This window comes from Mizuhopecten yessoensis, unplaced genomic scaffold, assembly GCF_002113885.1.
Source record: "Mizuhopecten yessoensis strain PY_sf001 unplaced genomic scaffold, ASM211388v2 scaffold9977, whole genome shotgun sequence".
NCBI classification, from domain to species: Eukaryota; Metazoa; Mollusca; class Bivalvia; order Pectinida; family Pectinidae; genus Mizuhopecten; species Mizuhopecten yessoensis.
The window spans coordinates 526,951-548,072 of NW_018408317.1; the positions used below are offsets into that span (position 1 = coordinate 526,951).

Consider the following 21,122-nt stretch of genomic DNA (forward strand, 5'->3'; position numbering starts at 1 on the left):
GGAATAATTGTTTTCTCCCATCTTAAATATAAGCGTTGATTGCATAGACGACTTTATTGATGATCACTAACTTTCTATCCTTAGAAGTAATACACTGTCAAACTTATGGAGCTTGCATGCATGCCGCAGCATGATTCATTTTGGACCAAAACATATTTGTGTAAGAGAGCCATAACAGCAGATTAACATGTAATCAAGGTTCTCTACCGGAAAAGCTACGCTGAGGAAACTTAACTGTCTACAGAAAGACCACCTTACCGACTTTGAGTTTCAGTGTTTCACACGATTAAAGAGAAATATATTGTCCCGTATATATTGCTGGTGTTTTTAAAAGATATATCTATTTTTCATTTCTATTTTGAACACATACGTGCTGAAACTGAGCTCCATATTGTTTTTCATTTAGCTTTATTAAATAGGTGGTTTGTAATAAAGTGTCAGTTATTTATCATAAGCTGGTTCAAAAGTTCGTCATAATTAAAAGCAGTCTAATGAGCAAAATTAAATATATTGACCTTCATATCACACAAAAAAGTATAACATTTACTCTGTGTTATGTCCTTTTTGTCTGTAGGTGGCCAGTCGGAGTGTGTTTCTCGGTGCCTCCATCATCTTCATCCTTTTCGGTTTGGTGGGTAAGGTGTCGGCCATTTTTGTGACAATGCCCTACCCCGTACTAGGAGGAGGAATGCTTGTTATGTATGGGATGTTTACGGGAGTGGTCCTGTCTAATCTCCAAGTCGTGTCCCTCAAGTCCACCCGGAATCTCGCTATTATCGGAATCTCTATCTTGTCTGGTTTGATGATTCCCCGTTGGATTGAGACGACGCCTGATGCTATTGATACAGGTGTGTTACGATTTACCTCGCCTCTCCTATTTTTGTGTGAGTTCGTGATGTCTTTCCTTATGTTTCGATGTTTCTAGGAATATTTTTCATATCTATGATTGTAAGATTTCGCCCTTGTGAGTTGATCCCGCTGTATGTTTTCCTAGTATACACTACTACAAGATAAAACACGTTAATAACAAACCTAAAAGAGAGAATTTTGCTCGCTATATGAACTTGATGTTTCTTGGGTGCCTTTCGGCATGGTATTTCAGTGAGATAGCACTATAAAGTCGGCATCAGATCCGCGCTATCACAATGAGGCAAGCACACCAACATACCATGTCTCCTGTATACACACACGCAAGCACGCATTAACTACACAAATGGAGGAACGTCCTTAAATGACCTTAGCTGTTAATAGGACGTTAAACAAAATTAAACCAAACCAAACAAAATCGTTCTTATATATATTTCTGGAATACTCTTCGGTCAGTTATGCCCGTTATTCCCAGAAAATATTTTCAACTTAGATAATAGGACGTGTGTGAGTGGGATAATTATGTTTTAATTCCCGTCTGAGTACCTTCGTTCCAATTGCAGTGAGTTGAACAGGTCGATGATAGGTTCCAAGTGTCAGTCAACAACAGCTATTTGTAATTCAGTACACGCATTCGTTTTGAATTGTCTATTTCTGGCAGTAATTGTGACTTCTAATGACATTAACTAATTGAGACATCTCTATTAATTCATGAGATGGCTTAAGACTAAGATATATCATATTTCTTCATGATATGAGGTGTTTATTTAATTCAAAAATATCTTAATTACATTTAAAGCCATCTTCAATACCCTTTAAAGATATCTTTATCAATTTAAAGATTCGTCCTTTTTTCATATACGATATTGGATTTAAATACATTTTTAATTCCATCTGTTATACAAAAGGGATCTCTCATACTTTTGATATCAGTCATTCCTTATTGATTTTGAGTTGTCTTACATGTACCGTATAAATACCCCTTTCGAATGCTAGAAGAATTCACAGAACGCTTTCTATTTTTCAAAAAGTGAAATGTTGTCAAAACTTAGCGGGAAACTGTCTTTCGTTTTCTTTCAATTGTTTCTTCAATACGTTTTTTTACGACTATACAAAGTTTTTATCCTGTTTGTCTATCACTCTTTTCTGTCAGGAAACCTGACTGCAGATAAAATACTGAAGGTACTACTTGCCAACCCCAATCTGACTGGAGGTATCGTATCGTGTCTCCTTGACAACACAACTCCAGGTAAGGGCAGAACTCAGTATGGTGTTCATAGCATAATGAATGTTATAACTGATGGCGTCATATCATGTATCCTAGACAACACAACCCCAGGTAAGGGTAGTACTCAGTATGGTGTCCATAGCATTATGAATGATAAAACTGGTAGCATCATTTCCTGTCTCCTTGACAACACAGCTCTAGGTAAGGGAAGTATGGTGTTCATAGCACTGTGGATGTTATAACTAGTGTCATCATACCATAAGTCCTTGGAAACGCAACTCCAGGTAAGGAAGTATATCATTCATGGCACTGTACAATATAACTGGTTTATCGCATCGTGTATTTCCGATAACACAGACCCAGGTAAATGACAGTGTGGTGGTAATGACAAAGTGAGCATTTTAAATCATGCCATTCATTTGCGATTCATATTTATTTTTTGGGATTTTTTTGGGGAAAATGCAAAAGCAGTTTTGTTTAATTTATGAGCGTACGTTTGTAGTCACGGATGTAAAAGCTTGTTTAGCAATACAGAGAAATGGATACAATTTGTCTAAGACATCGTTTTTTTCTGTTTCTTCATGTCAGCAACATTACAAGAGAGAGGGATCTCTGCATGGCGTCCACAACACAGTGTCAAACAAAACGGTGACGACAAAAACTCATCGTTCATCATGGAGCAGAGTTCGCGTAGCGAGGGACTTGAGGTGTATGATCTACCGTTCTCCATTAGATGTATTCCAGAAAAACTCCTCAAATACATACCGTTTCTACCTCGGCCAAACAATAGCCAAGAAATATTCCCTATGCCACAGTTCAATGTATGATGCTGAACATAGAGAATTTTATGTACACCTTTAGGAAATTATTTGGTATAATGGTGTTGTAATTACAAGGACGTATCTATATGCACTGATAATCATATTTAAATAATATATATAATATAAAAATATGGTATTATTTATGTTAGTGATTTTGTATGTATTAATTGGTTATTTAATATATGGAAATTAATTCTTTGTATATGTGTTTATATTTTCCCCATAAATTTTGCCAGTAAATAATATTTTTATCGAAGACTTTTCTTGTAATCGACTTGTATTTATAAAACTCGTACTGATAACCCGTAACCTGTCGTCCGGGTGGAGGAAAGGGATTATTCATAAAGATATACACTCATTATTTTTTTTTAAATTTCTAACTTAATTCATTTTATGATAGTCATCAAAGCTATCCTTCGTTTTATACGATTGGTGCTTTTAAACATAAGAATTCGTTACATGTTTTAGGGAAGATCACCCTGCTGGTTTATCGATCTGTGATCAACCAAGAACAAAAGCCACGCTAAATTCACTTTATTATATGTTAATGCAGGGTAACATGAGTTTCCTAATTCGTACGTTAAGTACTGCGTCTGACTGTCGCTTGCGCCGAAAATATCGTTACAACGTCGTTGCATTGAACATGTTGACCGACGGATAAGGTTGTGATCATGTTGTGTCATTCAACGCTTGAGCCAGGACCGTTTTCGTTTAAACGGTTAAACCGGTCGGACCACAGTTATTCGATTTTTAAATAATGTCGGACCTAGAAATCTGATGCTGCTTTCAGGCGAGCCTTGACAAAGGATTGCTAGGCCTGTATATACCCGAAATTGTTACATTTATAAAAGGACAAACCGGTTGTTCCGCATAAACGAACAGGCCACAGGTCATGTCAACGAGATGTTTCCTAGTCCGAATTATTCCGACGCTTTATCGACTTTCTTTTTTATATCGGTCTGTCGTTAATCGACGACAGACCGATATAAAAAAAAAGTCGATAAAGCGTCAAAATAATTCGGACTAGAAGTTTTCTAACATGTCGGATAAGTATTTCCCGAACTTGTTTCACCTTTAACTTTCCAAACATGTAACTATAAGAAACCACAGACTCTTTCCTTCTTTCGCTCCATATCGTAACATTTAACTTTTGTAAATAATGACAATGAATTGATAATCACTTTCTTAATAAACATTGACCTTCAGTTAAAGGTCAAGACTTAAAATTCAATGATCGTTTGTGCTCTGTTAGCAGTAACTTTACATCCTCCTCTGTAACATGAGTTTACAGTGTATTTCATTTTTGGGATTCTGTATCGATTACTAAATTTTAAAGGTGAAATCACCAGTGTGTATAATTTTCAAATATGTACTTCATTTCTTTGTATTTCCATTGATGACTTACGTAACAATTTCGTTGACTCTTCTGATGGACTATAGCTATCATTCCACGAGGTTGGCCGTAACCTTGAAAACAGAACTTATTTTGGCAGCGTTGTCATGAAACGCTAGTTTAAATATAAAGTATCTGTTCATGCAAAAAATTGTAGTAAATTTGTAACGACATGATAGGGGTTTATAGGCACCTTTCCATTGTTTATTGTTTTGCTCATGTTTCGGAACATTTCCGACAGAGTCTTTTGACCTTTGCACTATTGACAAGTCCTTAATTGACAAATGGTCACGTGGGACAGTTTTAAAAATGGTTGTTTGGCTTTCTGCATCTACAATCAATACATTTAAAAAGGTGCCTCGCTTTCTTGTATGTTTGGAAATTATATTCTGGAATGTGGAATCAACTGTCACATGCAAAGTCATTCTTAATCAGGAGATGATTGAATGCTACTGCTAAGGAAAAAAATCGTTTACGATCATGAATTTAAATTCATCCGTCATATTTAAAAGTTTTACATGTCCTAGGGGATAACTGAAATGCAAGAAAGACAGATCATATATAAATACATAACAACAAATACATTCAAATCGCCTGAAGAGCCCCAAAATGGGCATAGGCTAGCCGATTATACTAGTCTTCCTGTTTTGTTTTATTTATAAAAGTGGAAAACTAAAATCGGGTATATACATTTATCTCCTCACTTTGAGAGCTAGACTTTTCGAGTTCAAGTTAAAAAAAAGCCATTTGTCAAAGCTAGCAGTGCAGAGTTATATAGGTCACATTTCAATAGAAATATTAATCAATTGACAAAAATACCATCGACCATTGCTCCATATGTATATTTCTCCCGATATTATGAACAAAAATCTGACCTGCAAAATACGTAGGACGTGTGTGTGTGTGTGTGTGTTATATTTATTCTTATTTTCCAATTTTGTAATCTAACATTTACTTGTTAACCCTTTTAACCCTATGTAACTTTAGTAGACTCTACCATGCATTGATCTGGAAGAGTCCATTATGGTCTACAGCGGTGAAAGGGTTAAGGTGGTGAAAGAACTACAATCTATTGCAGAGGTATCTTTATACAAAATGTAACCAATTCTATAACTACATACAAGTGTAGGATACAACGGAAAACATTCAAAACGACAGTCAACAGGTCAGTCCAACTAGAAAGCAAAAAACAAATTTCCTGGATTTCTAAAAACAGTGCAACAAAGATTTCAAAATGAACAAAAAGAAATAAAATCAAGCAATACGTTTGGCCATATATTAATAATTTATTCATTTACTTGTAGAAATGAGCAATTATCTACAGAAATATTCAACTACTATTATTATTACTACAATAACTAGCTATCAATGGATAACTAGTATACATGCCTACAAGTTTGAACTTCTCGTTGTCATGGTAACACTACATCATTTAAAAATGAAATATTTCGTCACAGTATAATTTGATTTTTTTTATCAATTTTGTTTTCTGAATTTTTCCATACACTTATTTCAACAAAGAAAATATATAAATGTATTTTTATAAACATTGATATTTCATTTCGTCAAAGAAAAGGTAAATAACAACAAAAATAGAGAAAAGCTACACATTTTTCATTCACTTGCTAAATGACCTCAATACAGCCATATTGTGCGTTAAATGAACATAGACTGTACTGTTCTAAGAATTTAATTACTTCCAAAAGTAAACAAAATGTGATATATTATTCCACATTTGGTGGTACCTCTTTGCAACGAAAACTTATATTTTGTATGATAAAGAACTTTGACAATTATTAAGCACTCACCATATCGTGCAGTCATTTTATAAGTCGGCTTTTCACTGCACAACGTACTGTAAGAATTGCCTGACATAACATGTACATATTTTCCAAAAACCAGTTTCCACATGTAATTAACAATAACTGAAAAAGTACATAGATACATGTAATGCGTATTACAAACACTTACTGATGATATTAGTGAACACTTCAATGATGAAATTCCGTCTTTGTGTATTGCAGAGTTATCTTCTCTTGGGAGCAGGTATTGATTGTTCCATCACTTGTTCGTGAGAGTAACGTCATCAATTTGTGAGAAGACGACGTAATTTCCTCGCACAAACCAATGATGTAACAATCAATACCGGCTCCCAAGAGAAGATAACTCTGCAATACGCAAAGACAGAATATTTCAAGAAAAGAAAAACAAGATGAGATTCAAAGCGATCACTCTCTGACATAAACCATACAAAAAACTCGTATTCTGAGAGGTTTTCGAAAATTATTTAAGGACTGTTCCATGATTTATCGTGTTTGGGAGATGGGAGGCACCTGTATTTATTTATTATGGGTAGTGGTGTTAAAACCAGATCTGCCTCCCATTCCCTATAAATAAAATCACTTTTAAAATTTTATGGTTGGTGGGGTCTCTGAAAAAGTCCCTCCATTACTCATTCAGTAAATCTTTATTTAACTGTGCAGTATAATTTCACAAAAATCAAATTGGAATTTTTACAAAATAACTTATTTTAAAATAAATGTATTTCAGTAAAGTATTTAAAAGATGTAAAGCATTTCAAAGACAGATTTTGCACATAAAAAGTGCTAATATTAATTTATTTCATTTAGAAGTCTTAGTTAAATGTTCCTCACTCACCCCTGTTTCATAATGAAATATTCCAATCTTTCAATTGGAAGGGTTCAAATGTGTCTTCAGGGGGGAATGAGTTAAGATAACTTCATCGAATTTGATCTCTGACCGCTGCTACATGGGTGTAATAAGGGTTTCAAAGCATTAATATAGTGAAAACAGGAAGATCGCTCACCTCCCGTTTACTTTGCAGTTTTCAAATGAAGAAATTGGACGGAATGTCAAATACAAAAAGGAATGCAATACAGTACACAACATGGTCAAATACAAATGAAAGGTCAAACATACAAAAATGAATGTTCATGATCATAGGTCAAATACAGGCACTACATGTTAACACTCAGTGTGTAGTTAATGAGGTATCACAGATTTACATGAATTTACCACAGTAGAGGCACTAGCTTGGGTGGTCGGGTGACACAGTCGATAGGGCACTCGCATTTCACCAAGATGGCGGAAGTTTGATTCCTCGATTGGATGTGGAAAGGTATAGGGGTATAGGGTCACCTGCCAGACTACCTGGGTTTTCTCCGGGTATTCCGATCTTCCCATACTGAGACCTCTCCCCACCCACACACTTACATCCAGACCAACAAGAGTGATTAATATAAGCTGAAATAACTTGTTTCATAATTAATTAGTTTAACGCAGAGCCAACGCCTTGTTTCTTCAATGGTGGAATAATGTGGTCCTCTGCCCTTTGTCTGGATACGTGAAAATATGCAGGGTGATTGAGTAAAATGGGTCACATAGACATAGATTCAATCACAAAAGGCAAATATTCAGAGGCACTTATACATTTAGTTTAAACAGTATTTCATTCAATAATCAGGCACATTTAACTGTACCATGTATGGTACCAGCAAGAGGCTTACTTTAACAATAACTTCAGACATCAGCTCAGTTTTTGTCACTATTGATGATACATGTACAAATGTTGAAAATCATGATTCAAATGAGAATGTCATCAGGTACCTGTACATGTACTTAATCATTCAAACAAATATTGCAAAAAAAGCTACTTTTCTTTCAACAAGAATTTCCATAATTCATCAAAGCATTTGACGGGAAAATCATGATTAAAAAAATATGTTCAATGGAATAAGAATGAATGGCAAGTGTTAGTATAAATGGACATGGGAGAAAGGTAATTATAAGGCAATTTCTCTAAGTTGTTGGTCATTTTCAGTGAAACATACAAAATCTTAAATGCATTTTTACATATGATACTGCTGTAACAAATACAAAAAATCTTTTTCTTAAGCATTAGTTTCAATACAGAGTTAAAACATTTTCAATTATTTTCATCAATATTGTATCAAATGGTTTAAGATTCTGTTTATCATGGTGATGCTGAATCAAGACAGCATTTCTAGAAAAGTAGTTTTTTTTCAACTAAGAGACTTAACTTTCACTTAATTGTAAGAATACTATGACATTACTTGATTTTTCTAGACATCAAATTGATCTTTGTAATTTTATCACTTTTAAAAAATGAAAGTAAAAATAGTTAGTTTCCTTATTATTTCAGGGTATCGTGTGCCCTTATACAGATTCTATACTAAAAGCTATATTTATGAAAACTTAACTTTCATTCCTCCTGATCATTTAGAACTAATTGTAGGGCTACATTTCCATATCCCGGTTGAAACGGTACGTGTGGCGCAGAAATATTCCACGATAAACGAATGCACTTGGACCGGTCTATAAGCAGAGCTAAAAATGCACAGTTTCAGAGAATAAAAAACAGTGTATCAAGAATAGTATGCCCTTCTTTTATCTGTCTACTGAATTACGTGAGGTATCTTAAAAAACTACAAGTGGCTTGACATTGTTTTAGAAAGAAAAAACGCAAACTAGCCATAGTCAGCATTTTAGCTTTGGTCAGGTACCATTGGATTCCTCAATCAACACATTTTCCTGAGGTCAGCCTCGGTTCAAATCTGTGCCTGTTTTTTCTTAACAGGTTCAACCAGTTCAACTGTTTCAATCGGATACGCGAATGTACCCTTAGTGAAATGTGTTCCTGTGATAATTTTCTGGATTGCTGAAGAGAATATATTGCAGGTCTATCTTGGTGGTAAAGCAGAATTTGACATTTAGTGAAACCTTCATCCAGTAAACATATAAAATAGGTTCTCATGTTCCCTCATGCAAATATTGAGAAAGAGTTCCAACAAAGGAAGAGGTTGTCTCCCTTCAGAGTGGATCTAAAGATAAGTTTCCCTCAATGAGACAAACTCTCGACACATTCTGATACAGTAGGAGATACATGACCACTGTTCCATAGTGTTTACAAAGTTACAGGTACAAGGTCTAGATCAGCATTATTGATGCTTATAAATTACTTCTGGGTCATTTTTAGTCAATTATTCATGCAACATTATCGATGGTTCCATGAAAGAGCAAGACCATAGTAATCCACAGCTGGTAGTGAGAACTCAAGTCAGCTTTGAGCAATATTTTCAAATTTTGATTCTCTAGGTAAACTTGATGTTCATTAACATCTAGAAGTCGTCCTCATGGTAAAGTGAGTAATCTTCGGCGCCCCATGATTCTTTAGCTGGAGCTACAGATGACCGTTTGGCCTTCTTCTTCAGTCCACTCTTTGGTCGGAGTCCACCGTCTGTAGAACCTGATCCAGGACGGCCAGAGCTTGGGCGTGAAAACCGACTGCTTGGTCCTGTAAACAATAAAAAAGCAGATAACTAACCATATTTTTTGCATTTGAGGAACATTTTTTTTTAGTGAAGAACATGATTTTACCATACTATGGTGTAAATATACACTTAATCTGTCAAAAGGTTTGTAAGATATATTATTATACCTCAGCTTTATAACAGCGTATCTGATTGGATGACACTGGTAACATGACGGGGCAATAAAACATCATGTGGTCCTAATGTGCTCAAATTTTTCCCAATCAAATTACCCTTACTCAGAGCATCTCTAGAGAAATAGTCAAGAGCCACCACAACCTAGTTCCGAATGATGGAAGCAGACGACAACAATGGTGCGTCAACCTGATCATCTCTACTTTTGTGTTAATGTTGCTTCACCCTCTTGAAACATGATTAACCTTGGAGAAAGTAAGTAGACGACTATTCATATTTCCCTGGTGATGAACCAAATTTGTTAGTATAGAACGTGCTGTTACCATTCTATGGTGTAAACATAAACTTAACCTGTCGAGGAGTTCATGAGATATATCATCTTGTACACAAACCTTATACTACGAATGTTGTCACAAATGCATGCACACATACACAGACTGACAAAGTGATAGCAATAAACTGGTAACCCTTCCATTGAGTACAAATTAAATACAACAGAAATTGAGGACACATCAAAAAGAAAAGGAAGGACATGAACAATCAACCTATACCAAATGTGGTACCTGTCAGAGATTATTTGTTTGTGTTTTACGCCCTATTAACAGCTATATGGCCATTTAAGGATGTGCCAGTTTTTCTGTGGTGGAGGAAAGCCGGAGTTCTCAGAGAAACACCACCAACCTGCGGCCAGTACCTGGCAACTGTAAGACTTACTGTTTTCTGGTTCATCCATATACTGGTCCATTTGTAGGTCTGTCTTGGCTCTCTGCATTCCGTCCTTCAACTCCCTAGCAAGCTTGCGTGCTTTTTTCTGATTTCCACCTGTCAAAAAATTATCAAAGCATATTGAATTTTGTTTTTAAAGGATTTTTTTTTTTTTTTTTTTTAAATATATCAGCACTGTCCTTAGCTTAATTGTCAAGGTCATGATCATCTATCAATGCTTTCACTATGAGCTCATCATTGCAGTTAAAGTTGGTTGTCTTTGATTTTCTTAGCAGCAACATTTGAATTTAAATACTTCACAAACTTAAGTAAAGCATACCACAAAACAAATAAATAAAACTTGCCTCAGTTTGTATGTCATATTTAATATTTAAAACAACACAGAATATGGGTTAACATGTAAATTATATGTTAACAAATGAAGAAATAAGAAAAGGAAGGAAATAATAATGATCCAAAATATTTCAATTGGTTCGGCAGAGCATGGGTGGAGCAAAATTCATTATTAAGGTAATAGGATTGTGTCACCATTTCTAAGTAGAATTTTTTCAAATTGCTTTGAAGTAAAGAACATTTTCTGTCACAAAAAAAATTGGTTGTCAGAATTTTCAGGATTTTAAATGGAAATTCATGTAAACAGGAGTGAATTTTGACCCAAAAAATGAAAGACACAATTTTATGCAAAATAATGACAATAAATAAGATACTGACGTAGATTAGTATTGCGTTAATGTATATAAATGTAATAAATGCTGAAATTGTGTAAAATTAATTATCTATAAATGATCAAAAATTGACATTTTATAATAAAACCATTTACACATAGTAATTGCATGTAATAGTTATCTTTCTTGAAAAACTTCAAGGTAGTGAAATAGGTGGCTGGTTTCCTGAAGTACAGAAAAATGGACACATGTGACTCATTGATAAAAAAACAACTGAATTAATGCCTGGATTGCTTTGAAATACTTTAATATTGAGAGAACACACTGTTCTGCCAATAATAAACATACATTAGAATATGTGGAAATTGTGATACTGTCTCCCTACATTGGATTTTCAACTAGGGATGTACTTCTTATATCCGTTTATCAATGCACTCCTATGACCTTAAGCATAGAACTCAGAAAGAAAATGAATTTAAAGGAGGATCAACGTTAATAGTAGTCACTTTAATATTAAAGTCCTGTAGCGGGATAATCTTTCAAAGTTTCCATGAGCGTATAGAAGACATAAAATTCTGTCCTACAAGAATCACACTAATACTAACCAATGTTGGCAGAATCCACTGTGTCCTGTATATCATCTTGGGACATTCCACTAGTTGCTGCTAACTGCGTAATAAACTGTTGTTTTTGGTTCTGGAAAAACAACATGGATATCCTTAGTTTTAAATCCTACATGTTATGAACATGATGACATTGTGCTCTCGTTTCTTTGAATGACATTTAAGTGTGAGCCTGTCGAGTATTTTCTAACCTGCTACATCCTCACTATATCTTACTTTAGCTGTACATTTTTAGCTATTTTTCTACACACTTTGAGCCCCTTACGTTGAGCTCTGCCTCAAGCTTAAACTAGAACCCAGTAAAGCTTCTCTTTACACTGGTCTATTTCCTTTACACACTTTGAGCCCCATTACATTGAGCTCTGCCTCAAGCTTAAACTGGAACTGCCTGCTAAGCTCCTTGTGACACTTTTTCTATTCCTCTTACACACTTTGAGCCCATTACATTGAGCTCTGCCTCAAGCTTAAACTAGAACCCAGTAAAGCTTCTCTTTACACTGGTCTATTTCCTTTGCACACTTTGAGCCCCATTACATTAAGCTCTGCCTCAAGATTAAACTACAACTGCCTGCTGAGCTCCTTGTGACTCTTTTTCTATTTCCTTTACACACTTTGAGCCCCATTTCTTTGAGCTCTGCCTCAAGATTAAACTACAACTGCCTGCTGAGCTCCTTGTGACACGTTTTCTATTTCTCTTACACACTTGGAGCCCCTCACATTGAGCTCTGCCTCAAGCTTAAACTGGATCTGCCTGCTGAGCTCCTTGTGACACGTTTTCTATTTCTCTTACACACTTTGAGCCCCTTACATTGAGCTCTGCCTCAAGCTTAAACTGGATCTGCCTGCTGAGCTCCTTGTGACACTTTCTCTATTTCTCTTACACACTTTGAGCCCCTTACATTGAGCTCTGCCTCAAGCTTAAACTGGATCTGCCTGCTGAGCTCCTTGTGACACTTTTCTATTTCCTTTACACACTTTGATCCCCATTACATTGAGCTCTGCCTCAAGCTTAAACTAGAACCCAGTAAAGCTTCTCTTTACACTGGTCTATTTCCTTTAAACACTTTGAGCCCCATTACATTGAGCTCTGCCGCAAGATTAAACTAGAACTGCCTGCTGAGCTCCCTGTGACACTTTTTCTATTTCTCTCACACACTTTGAGCCCCTCACATTAAGCTCTGCCTCAAGCTTAAACTAGAACCCAGTAAAGCTTCTCTTTACACTGGTCTATTTCCTTTACACACTTTGAGCCCCATTACATTGAGCTCTGCCGCAAGATTAAACTAGAACTGCCTGCTGAGCTCCTTGTGACACTTTTCTATTTCCTTTACACACTTTGAGCCCCATTTCTTTGAGCTCTGCCTCAAGATTAAACTAGAACTGCCTGCTGATCTCCTTGTGACACTTTTTCTATTTCCTTTACACACTTTGAGCCCCATTACATTAAGCTCTGCCTCAAGATTAAACTATAACTGCCTGCTGAGCTCCTTGTGCCACTTTTTCTATTTCTCTTACACCCTTGGAGCCCCTCACATTGAGCTCTGCCTCAAGCTTAAACTAGAACCCAGTAAAGCTTCTCTTTACACTGGTCTATTTCCTTTGCACACTTTGAGCCCCATTACATTAAGCTCTGCCTCAAGATTAAACTATAACTGCCTGCTGAGCTCCTTGTGGCACTTTTTCTATTTCCCTTACAAATTTTGAGACCCTTACCTTGAGCTCTGACTCAAGTTCAAGCTGTAACTGCCTGTTGAGCTCCTCCTTGCTTCGTTCCAGTTCGAGCATCATTTCCTCTTCCAGCTGCTGTACCTCACGGCTGTGTTTCTGCTGCAGGAATAGAGTTCCCAGCACATCACTGGCCTTACTGGAACCCAAATTATATCTCATTCGAACAAAGTCTTGTAATTGTAATTAATTAAGCAAGGTACATTGGCCTTCCCCCGCTGCAAACCGGGTCTATTTGGGTAAGTCAAAATAAGCAACCAAGGTGTTTTTTCTTGATGAATTGCACATTTTTCAAATGCGAACAATGCCTTTCTTCATCATATCCAACCTCTCAAAAGTGATTAATTTAAAATGAAGTAACAAATTTTTTCCTGAGCTGATTCAACCATCAAATATGGGTAATCTCAATGTTAATTGAAATAAACAATTTGAACATTTTCAACTTCAATTGACCTGAATTTTTTTCTCCAGTGCATTTATATATATACACAAAAATGAAGTAATTGTAAAATGCAAATCAACTCTTTCACCCCTATTTAACTTTAGTAGACTCTACCATAGATTTATCTGGATGAGTCCATTGTGGTTCACAGTGGTGACAGGATGAGCATTTTGTAATCGAAATCAATCCTTATTAAAAACAAATTGGATTTTGTTGGAATAAACCAATCATTAGATGTACAATAGAACTTTGTTAAGCTAGACTCTGACAGTCTGGGGAAATTTGTTCCCCTTTCTGGATACAATTAATGATCCAGATTTTGATATTTGATAGAAATGAGTATGCATATCGTACACTTGAAGTGTCTACATGATAACAATAAATATGTTTTGTTTTATATAAGTTTACCTAGCCCCTCTTCGCCGTAAAGAGCCGCTCTTTTTCTGTTGTGTCTCCGCGCCCATCTTTTCGTGTAATTCTCTGAAAGAAACAAGCAAACAAACTTGTTAGATTTTACACACATGCAATACATTTTGAAACTTTTTCACTATTAAATTTTTAATAGCTCTAAGGAAAGAAAAGTTTTACAACAGCATATATAGGAAAAATGATATGGCTAGACCTGAATCCAAACCCCGGACCTCCAATCTCTAGACAGATGCTCAAAGATGCTCTGACCAATTAGGCCACCTGGTCGTCAGAGATCCTCCCAGTCCAGTTACAGGATACTTAATAAGCATGCTTTTTCAATAGTTTGATAGGAAATTGATATTTTAAAACACAGCATTGATAACAATATTAAAAAAAAAATCTCCTGAAGCTCGGATATGTTATACTTATACTTTGTTCATTAACTGAAAATATATTCCTTTATGATAATAATTGTTATACACATTGCAAAGCTTTGTTAAAGCTGACAATGCATGTTAGAAATCACTGATAAGTAAAGGTATATACCATACAAAATTGTAATGGTTCTTGTTGAGACAACTCCTTCCAATCATTGTTTAGCACATTGTGAGACTACTGGTGCGTTGCATTTTGCTGATCCTTTCACCATTGCTATATGACTATCCTCGATACTCCAGGAGTCAAAAGGTCAGTCACTATATATACATTACACCGGGAAAAAAATCAACAAAGTGCTGCCTATTTGTATGGAAATGTCTCAACAAAAAAAACAATTTGCATCACAGCAAACCAATCAATTTTCCCATTTGGGAAGAATATCATTACAAGTTTTTGAAACAATACATGTATATACATCGTATGATATGAAATATGACACACATGTAGATATTTTAAAACAATTAAGTATATGTTAAACTACATCACAGGAAAAACCTGTTGCAGTGTTAATGAATGTCAAAGCTAGATGTAACACTGACCAAAGCACAAGAAATAACCGCATTTCCACTTTGTATATCTTTTTCATTTTCATGTAAATCATTTGTCTTTCTGATTTCTGATTGGTGGAAAAATTCTTTTCATTGATCTATGAAAGAAAAAAAAATAAGTCACACCCTACGGAACTACTTTCGCTATGTATCATTGCACACGTGCCACTACTGAAAATGAGTTTATTAATTTTATTTGTTATGGTTTCATTTCAAGACAATTCGTTGAATTTAATTACAGTATGCTGTATAAGCATCGAGTTTGATTTATTTGATTTTCATTAGAGTATGAAAAGAATTGTTTTTTGCAAACTTAGAAAGAATCTGCGATGAGGATTCATACAGTTAAAAAAAAAAAAAAAAACATACCCCAATGAAAATTTAAAAAAAACAATGCTTAAATGGAAGTATAAAACTTTCTTCAGCTTTTTATTATGGATGCTGCATGGAAATTAAACTGAAAAAAAAATTGTAACAGCACATGTAATTTGGTGAACCTCTATAAAAAATGCAAGAAAATAATAACCCCAAAATATAAATATTTTTCTTATCATGTTCACAAAGGAACAAAAAAATACAGGTCACTGTGGCCTAATTTTAGCATGTGATGCACCTTCAACCAAAGATGTAACATGCAGCAGTTTTATGATGTAAACCATCAGGAAAGTACAAAGGACCTATGGTCAAGAAACAATTTTCTCCCACCATTCACAGGTGTGTCTTCCGTTTTGACTGGGAAAGATCAGCTTGTCACCCGATTAACACATGTTCAATTTAATTGTGACGTTATTAAATGTGTCGCCGGTAATTGTGACGTCATCAACAGTTTACAATACTGTCAGTGGAGTTGTGACTGAAATAATAGGATGGGAGAAAAATAATCAGGAGAAAAATAATCATCCCCTACCTTGAATGTGTAACAGAGANTATCTCCCGTTTTGCCGGTGCTAGATTTATCTGTCTCCGCCCTAGGGTTGAGACGGGGGGATTCCCCTATTTATAACAATGGTATGACGTCACTGCAACAATACAATGACGTCACGTCAACAATCCATTGACGTCACGTCAACAATCCATCAACGTCACGTCAACCCTGAATTTAGCATGTAACGTTATCATTGCATTGTGTATATGATACACACTGGGGAAAACAGGGTACATGTAAGAGAAAAAGAATCATTCACCCCCTTGTGGTTAAGATAGGGGAATATCAACCCTCGGGGAAAGATTCTTAAGTTGCCAAACACTCGGCAAAGCCTCGTGTTTGGCAACATAAGAATCTTCCCCCTCGGGTTGAGATTCCCCTATCTCACCCCAAAGGGGGTGAATGATTCTATTAATCTCCAACCCTCGGGGTGATATTTTTGGTTGTCTAGCCCTCGGCTTCAGACAATGATGCACAAACATGAACACTATATGTAAATAACTCCCATTTTAAAAGCAGTGCTATAACAAGCCACTGTTGAGATCATTTCACTTTTTGATCTCTGGCTTTAAGTGGAGCATTGAACTCTTGTTATTTTTCATACCAATTAGGGTCACAAAAAGTGAGAAACAAAAGCTGAACTTAAGAGTAGCAGTACTTTGATCTTCCACCACCATAGCCGCCATTAATTAAGCAGATTGAGTACCATATGTATCCCAGCCAATAAGTTTATATTGATGACAGTGTGCCAAGCTATTTATTAAAATCATCAAAGCTTCAAGATCTTAGTTGAACATTAAAAAGGCATTAGAAACATCAGAACATCTAACAATTAAAAAATAAATACTCGACAGATACATCATACCTTTTTTCTGCCAACTCCCTGTGTTAAAATACAAAACGAAATGATGTACAATGTCTCGCTAAAAGTACTCATCATGACAGAGGTTATAACAAAGAATAATCAGAATGCCTTAGCCTTCAAAATAACAGTATTCATTGTCTTCTATTGTCGCTAATTGTGTGCCATTTAAATCTCTTTTGTTTATAACAAGTTATCTCCCCTTGAGTGCCACCTTCCTTTTGATTTGTAGCCTCATGGTCTGTGAAGGACATGAGTTATATCTCTTTGGGGTCCCCAATCTCTACCTTTTAAAGCCTTATGGCCTCGATCTGACATCGGTTATATCCCCTTAGGTACAACCTATCTCTTTCTCTGTAACATTATGGCCTCTGTCTGATATCAGTTATCTCCCTTTAGGTACAACCTACCTCTTTCTCTGTGACCGTATGGCCTCTATCTGACATCAGTTATCTCCCCTTAGGTACAACCTATCTGTTTCTCTGTAACCTTATGACCTCTGTCTGAAATCAGTTATATCCCTTTAGGTACAACCTACCTCTTTCTCTGTAACCGTATGGCCTCTGTCTGACATCAGTAATCTCCCCTTAGGTACAACCTACCTCTTTCTCTGTAACCATGTGGCATCTGTCTGACATCAGTGATCTCCCCTTAGGTACAACCTACCTCTTTCTCTGTAACCGTATGGTAACTGTCTGACATCAGTTATCTACCCTTAGGTACAACCTATCTCTTTCTCTGTACCATATGGCATCTGTCTGACATCAGTGATCTCCCCTTAGGTACAACCACCGCATGGCATCTGTCTGACATCAGTGATCTCCCCTTAGGTACAACCTATCTCTTTCTCTGTACCATATGGCATCTGTCTGACATCAGTGATCTCCCCTTAGGTACAACCTATCTCTTTCTCTGTTACGGTATGGCATCTGTCTGACATCAGTGATTTCCCCTTAGATACAACCACCGTATGGCATCTGTCTGACATCAGTGATCTCCCCTTAGGTACAACCTTTCTGTTTCTCTGTAACTTTATGGCCTCTATCTGATATCAGTTATCTCCCCTTAGGTACAACCTACCTCTTTCCCTGTAACCGTATGGCCTCTATCTGACATCAGTGATCTCCCCTTAGGTACAACCTATCTCTTTCTCTGTAACCGTATGGCCTCTGTCTGACATCAGTTATCTCCCTTTAGGTACAATCTATCTCTTTCTCTGTACCATATGGCATCTGTCTGACATCAGTTATCTCCCCTTAGGTACAACCTATCTCTTTCTCTGTAACCTTATGGCCTCTGTCTGACATCAGTTATCTCCCCTTAGGTATAACCTATCTCTTGCTCTGTAACCTTATGGCCTCTGTCTGACATAAGTTATCTCCGGTTGAATACCACATACTTTAATCCCTCTGTCAATTTGTTATCTGAATCTGCTGGGACTTAGTTCCCTTTTGTTCCACAATCCTTTCCTTGAAACACTCATACATTAGCATTACATGAGTTATGACCCTTTTTTCATATGAGTTATATCCATTGTGTACCATAATTCTCTCCTATTTGTAGCCTCATAGCCCCCGTATGCGTGTGTGTGCGATCTACCACTCCCGTTGTGGCTTCATGGCCCGTATTTTCTCTCTGATGAGTAAATATGCCCCTTTGTGCATCATCTAGAACACCCTCTATAGCCTCTATACTTGTGTATGACATAAGTTTTGTCCCTTTGCACATCATCTAGGTAGCAGTGTACAGTAGCGTACGGTGGCCATGGTTGATATTTTTATACAATGAATACCCCCTGTAATATAACATCTATCAAAATTTAAAAAAAAAATATCAGTACTAAAATTGGCATATACATGATGAAGTGGACTATTTGGACTTCATAATTTTTTCAAAATATTTGAATTTGGTTTGAGACTACAGTTTTGGTCATTTACAAATCTAGCTTTTCATGTAGTCTATTTTTGTACTCAGCACATGTGTAAATATGGTGAAAAATCCACCGGAATTACCTATGCTAAAACGTGTGTATTTCTATTACCGAGTAGGCAATATTTATTTTCAGACAGGTTTTAATAAAATAATTACTACTTGCGGAGGGTCAAATTTTGGATTAAAAATCATATTATTTTGCATTCATTTTTTTTTTATGTGGTAACCATAGTTTTCACAAGTACCAAATCTGGGGAAAACCACATTTTTGAAAAAAAATCAGTCTTCTAAACAAAATGTATTCAAAATGTAGTTTATAAATATATATATTTATATATATGTAGGTGTGTTGTGCAGGTTGAATCCACTATCCATGTTTATCTGAGACATGCCCTTTATTTTTAGGATCAGGCCATTTCTACTGTACTCTGCTACCCTAGTACACCTTCTATAGCCTCAAGGCTTGTGTATGACATAAGTTGTGCCCCTTTGTGTGCCATCTACCTCTTCTGTTGTAGCTTCATTGCCTGTATTTTCTCTCTGATTATTTATGCCCCTTTGCATTCCTAGTTTACTCTCTATATTATAGCCGCAATGCATGTGTATGACATGAGTTATTTCCCTTTGTATGCCACCTACATGTACCTCTCCTTTTGTAGTTCCATGGCCTGTATTTTCTCTCTGATGAGTTATGCCCCTTTGTGAGCCACCTACCTCTCCCTCTGTAGTTTCATAGCCTGTATTTTCTCTCTGATGAGTCATGCCCCCTTGTGAGGTAGCTTCTTCCCCTTATATTAATAATAGTATACAGCATTTGATATAGCGCCCTAACTAGATAACATAAGCCACTCTAAAGAGCTATACATCTGTAGCTTCATGGCCTGTATTTTCTCTCTGATGAGTTATGCCCATTTGTGAGCCACCTACCTCTCCCTCTGTAGTTTCATAGCCTGTATTTTCTCTCTGGTGAGTCATGACGCCTTGTGGGGTAGCTACTTCTCCTTATATTAATAATAGTATACAGCATTTGATATGGCCCCTAACTAGCTAACATAAGCCACTCTAAAGTGCTTTACATCTGTAGCTTCATGGCCTGTATTTTCTCCCTGATGAGTTATGCCCCTTTGTGGGCCACCTACCTCTCCTTCTGTAGCTTCATGGCCTGTATTTTCTCTCTGATGAGTTATGCCCCCTTGTGTGCGACCTACCTCTCCTTCTGTAGCTTCATGGCCTGTATTTCTCTCTGATGAGTTATGCCCCTTTGTGGGCCACCTACCTCTCCTTCTGTAGCTTCATGGCCTGTATTTCTCTCTGATGAGTTATGCCCCCTTGTGTGCGACCTACCTCTCCTTCTGTAGCTTCATGGCCTGTATTTTCTCCCTGATGTTGTACTCCTGGTCCTCACGGCTAGCCTGGAGCTGCTGATTCAGATGGTCCACCTGGTTGTTGTGTTGCTGTATTATCTGGTCTGCCCCTGACATTTGCACACCACCCTTAGCCAGCTTGTTCTCCAGTTGATCCTGCAAGAACGGTGATGCATGGTCAACGTCATTATCATGTTGACATCTCCAGAATACCAATGAAATAAGATCTTTTGGGTTTCTTTAGGTTCTGTCTAATAGTTTCTTACATTTTCATTTTATTTTCATGTAGAAATAAAAGCAATCTAAGCTTTACATTAAAATGTATACATATTTTATCCAACACAAGCAACAGGTAGCATTGCCTTGCTGTAAAAGGTTCTATTATAGACCATATAGTTTGACTTAGTCACCAGAGCCATGCCTGTTGCGCCCTTGTTAATCAAATGCTTTATTCTATGTAACCATTAAATGTGTTAAACTGTGTAACAGGAGAGGATAAATGCACGGCCAGACAGGTGTTTGAATCCGGGACCCTCCTAACTCTAGACAGAGGCTCTACCAATTGAGCTACCTGGTTGATGACGATCCACCCAGGGTAGTTCCACTACACATGCATGATAAGATCATGTACTAATGGAATCCATCGCTGATGTGAGGTATGGATAA

The 21,122-nt window shown here is 36.5% G+C and overlaps 2 protein-coding genes across 6 annotated transcripts in view; one reads left to right on the plus strand and one right to left on the minus strand.

Annotated features, from left to right (window-relative positions):
* Positions 1–2,929, plus strand: part of LOC110459152 (solute carrier family 23 member 1-like) — a 55,794-nt gene extending 52,865 nt beyond the window's left edge. For both annotated transcript variants that reach the window (XM_021511263.1, XM_021511264.1), the window contains exons 10-12: positions 575–848; positions 2,021–2,116; positions 2,684–2,929. In XM_021511263.1, coding sequence (XP_021366938.1) covers positions 575–848; positions 2,021–2,116; positions 2,684–2,922 — 609 coding nt within the window. In that variant the 3' untranslated portion in view covers positions 2,923–2,929. The remainder of the gene's footprint in view (positions 1–574; positions 849–2,020; positions 2,117–2,683) is intronic.
* A 2,902-nt stretch (positions 2,930–5,831) lies between these two features.
* The window catches only part of LOC110459141 (trichohyalin-like), a 43,098-nt gene continuing 27,807 nt past the window's right edge, over positions 5,832–21,122 (minus strand). For 3 of the 4 annotated variants that reach the window (XM_021511247.1, XM_021511245.1, XM_021511244.1), the window contains 7 exons: positions 20,437–20,612; positions 17,164–17,181; positions 14,385–14,456; positions 13,523–13,673; positions 11,792–11,882; positions 10,510–10,617; positions 5,832–9,644 (listed from right to left, as the gene is read on the minus strand). In XM_021511247.1, coding sequence (XP_021366922.1) covers positions 9,469–9,644; positions 10,510–10,617; positions 11,792–11,882; positions 13,523–13,673; positions 14,385–14,456; positions 17,164–17,181; positions 20,437–20,612 — 792 coding nt within the window. In that variant the 3' untranslated portion in view covers positions 5,832–9,468. The remainder of the gene's footprint in view (positions 9,645–10,509; positions 10,618–11,791; positions 11,883–13,522; positions 13,674–14,384; positions 14,457–17,163; positions 17,182–20,436; positions 20,613–21,122) is intronic. The other variant, XM_021511246.1, reaches the window with a different exon arrangement.